Source organism: Gymnodraco acuticeps, unplaced genomic scaffold (genome assembly GCF_902827175.1).
Source record: "Gymnodraco acuticeps unplaced genomic scaffold, fGymAcu1.1, whole genome shotgun sequence".
Lineage (NCBI taxonomy): Eukaryota > Metazoa > Chordata > Actinopteri > Perciformes > Bathydraconidae > Gymnodraco > Gymnodraco acuticeps.
This window is the reverse complement of record NW_022990635.1, coordinates 19,221-22,441: the sequence shown is the minus strand read 5'-3', so window position 1 is coordinate 22,441 and position 3,221 is coordinate 19,221. Positions and strand designations below refer to the sequence as shown.

General features: G+C 49.0%; 1 protein-coding gene across 1 annotated transcript; it reads right to left on the bottom strand.

The window, feature by feature from the left end:
* Nucleotides 1-2,398, bottom strand: LOC117554723 (amphoterin-induced protein 3-like; the record flags this gene model as incomplete). The annotated part of the gene is given in 2 exon segments (XM_034229210.1): nucleotides 1-699; nucleotides 701-2,398. Coding segments are annotated over 2 exon segments (1,035 nt in total), but the record flags the coding sequence as incomplete, so codon positions are not given.
* Between the last annotated feature and the right edge of the window lie 823 nt (nucleotides 2,399-3,221).

The window sequence follows — 3,221 nt, the reverse complement described above, 5'->3', positions numbered from 1 at the left end:
ATCAAGAGACAAACACCAGTAGATCCCAGAGTCATTGGATTTGGCCTTCAAGATCTCCAAGCTGCCGTTAGGAAACATCCTCATGGTTCCGTTGTTCCCGGGCGGCGCCACGTATTCCTGCCGCGGAGAAACCCAGTGGAAGGTGAGTTGGCGACGGGCGAGCGAGGTGACGCAGTGAAGCAACAAACGACCCCCCGTTTTCACAGAGACGTTGCCCTCCTGCTGGATCGAAGTCATGTCACACTTCTCGAAGTATCGGTCGTGTTGGAAGAAGCGAACGGTGCCTCTTGGGATTGCGAACACCAGGCAGACGTGATCCTTCCTGAAATCCGTCATCGAGGGGAATCCTTGTTGTTCCCACACCCGAAACAAGCTGAACATGGCGCATTCGCACACCAGAGAGTTGTTGTGCAGGTAGAGGTTTCTCTGTAGAATCATCGGCAGGTTGGAGATGTCCTGAAGGGGCAATCTGTTCAGACGATTAGAGGACAAATCGAACGTGGACAGGTGAGGCTGGCTGTGCAGCGAGAAAAACGGAAAGTCAGTGAGTAGGTTGTGGCTGAGGTAAACCTTCTTCAATCCGCTGAGTCCCGCAAACGCTCGGCTTTCCACCCGGACGATGCGGTTGTCGAACAGCAACAACTCTTCTAGCATCGGCACATCCAGGAAGAAGTGATGCTCCAAAGTTCGCAGCTGATTGGGACGACAGGTCAAGATGTCGCAGTCGAGAGGTGTTTCTGAACGCCCCCGGATGTACGGCGCTCACCTGGTTGTGAGATAATCGTAATGTTTCCAGTCGGTAGAGTTCTTCAAATCCGCCGCCTTCTAGTTGTTGGAGACGGTTGTGGCTGAGGTCAAGAGTCACGGTGGAAACGGGCATTTCTGAGGGGGGTCCGGTCAAATTGGCGTCGGTGCAGCTCAGGATGTCCGAGGCACAGATGCATTCTGGGAGAGAGTCCTGAGGGAGGCAGGGGGAGGCTTTGAGACTCACTAACAACAGGACCACGGACCACCATGATGCCTCCACGCCCTGCATGATGCCAGCGATTACTCTGGGATATATATCTCTGTCTTCAGAGAGTCGCTTCACCTCCTAATATCTATTTTTATCTTGAATACCATCTAATGGGGGATACAGGGTCCCGCGATTCAATAAAGTCAGACTGAAAACACTCCTTTGTGCTCCAGTCAGTCCTCTCAGTAAATACAGAGCTGAATCCAGATCAAATGCACGCTGAAGGCTCTTCAGGTTTCCTCTTGGTTATGGTCAATGTTTGTTGTTTGTTTCTCATGTGTTGATGTTACACATGGAGCTGCTGGGATGCAAGCAAATGTCAGACTTCATCTGACCAATAAAGTATTATCGTATCGTAATACTTTATGCATGTTTTCTTAATTATGTTGTGCTACTCTTTACTGCTGCTGTTACAGTGTAAACGTCCCCTCTGTGGGATGTATAGAGATGTTCTGATTCTGCTGCGATCCACTCTGACGTATCAAACAAACAAAACTCTGAGCAATTGAAACAAATAATCTCCTCCTAGTGAATGAATCGATGAAGTAGTTTCATGCACTGAGTCTGTGTGCAGCCTCTCTGTCATATTAAAGTGAATACCTTTGGGTTTGGACTAACATTCCTGATATGAATCGCCTAACCATGAATCAGTAAACAGTCCGCAGCTCTGGAGTTCCAGTGTCTTCACACGTCGCTGTAAATGTTTAAACTCAGACGGAGAGCTGATCTGCAGTCAGGCTTCGGGCACAAACACGCCGGCGTGCTCGTTGTTTGGTGAAACCCGGTTAATGTTGAATGAGGCGATCGCACATGCATCCATCTGGAGGGTAAACCACCAGGAAACAGAGCGTCAGGGAGGTCCAGGCGAACAAAACCCAACCCAGCAGGCGTTTGTGAAGATAAACCAAGCGTACACCGGTCAAAGTGGAAACAAAAAGTGGATTCACATCAAAAAATATTTCTCCGTCGTGAGTTTTATTCCAAACATCGCGCGGAGACTTCCTCTCTTCTCTTGCAAATCCATTTATCCCATCACGGACACACACACACACACACACACACACACACACACAAACACACACACACACACACACACACACCACACACACACACACACACACACACACACACCACACACACACACACACACCACACTCTCCTGATGACTTATCATCCGGGTCGAACGCTTTTCATTTCACGCTTCACTCATTCTCCAAAGATGGTAAAAAGGGTCAGCGTGTTTTTATATCCACATAATGTCACTTCCTGTCCCTCTTCTGTCTTCATGTCGCTAACGCTAACGCAGCAGATCAGGTTCTCAGCATCGTGCCCTCCTGCAGGAGAGAAATATCCTCAGAGAGGGGAAGTTGTGATCTGCCTCCCTCCTCCTCTCGCCTCAACTAGTAGTGAGCTGCTCTCCCCCCTCTCTCGTCTCTCCTCCCCTCCTCTCTCCTCTCTCTCTCCTCTCTCCCCCCCCCTCTCTCTCTCTCTCGCCCATCAGACCTTCCTCTTTCAGTCGCTTTCTGTCTATTTCTGTTGCAGCCGTCACACTCACACTCTGTTGTTTTCACCCTCTGTGGCAGCATCACAGAGAGAGAGGGGGGGGGGAAATCTGCAAACATCCTGAGGGTGTGTGTTCAGATCAGTGTGTGTGTGTGTTCTGATCAGTGTGTGTGTGTTCAGTGTTTCCCACAGATTTTAAATATACTTGGGGGGGTGGTGGTAGCGGGGGGGGGGGGGGGGGGTTGAGGTGACGTGCAACAACATTGACATGAACCTTTCTGGTGGTGGCTTGTTAGCAGACCCCTCACGCGATGGCAGAGCGAACAGGTCCATGCGGGGCCCATAGTGATAGCCCTATAGTCTAAATCTACTGCCCACAAATAAACACACGGTCATGGGTTGCTATTTAAAAAGAAAAATGGTAAATGTAGTTAGGAACCTATCCATGTGATCTTAAGTGTGGGGGTGGACCTCAAATCCTCTGGGGGGGGGTCCGGGTGCATGCTCCCCCGGTAAGTTATTTGTTTAATGTTGGAGTTAAATGCATCAATCTGGTGCCCTTTGAGGGGCAAATAAAGAGACTAGATCTATGGGAACACCTATATGAAACAGAACTGTATACATTTAAATAATCATAAAATCATGCCCATAACCAACAACATATCCAATATGAAAAAACACTGACACCCTCAAATGGAAATAT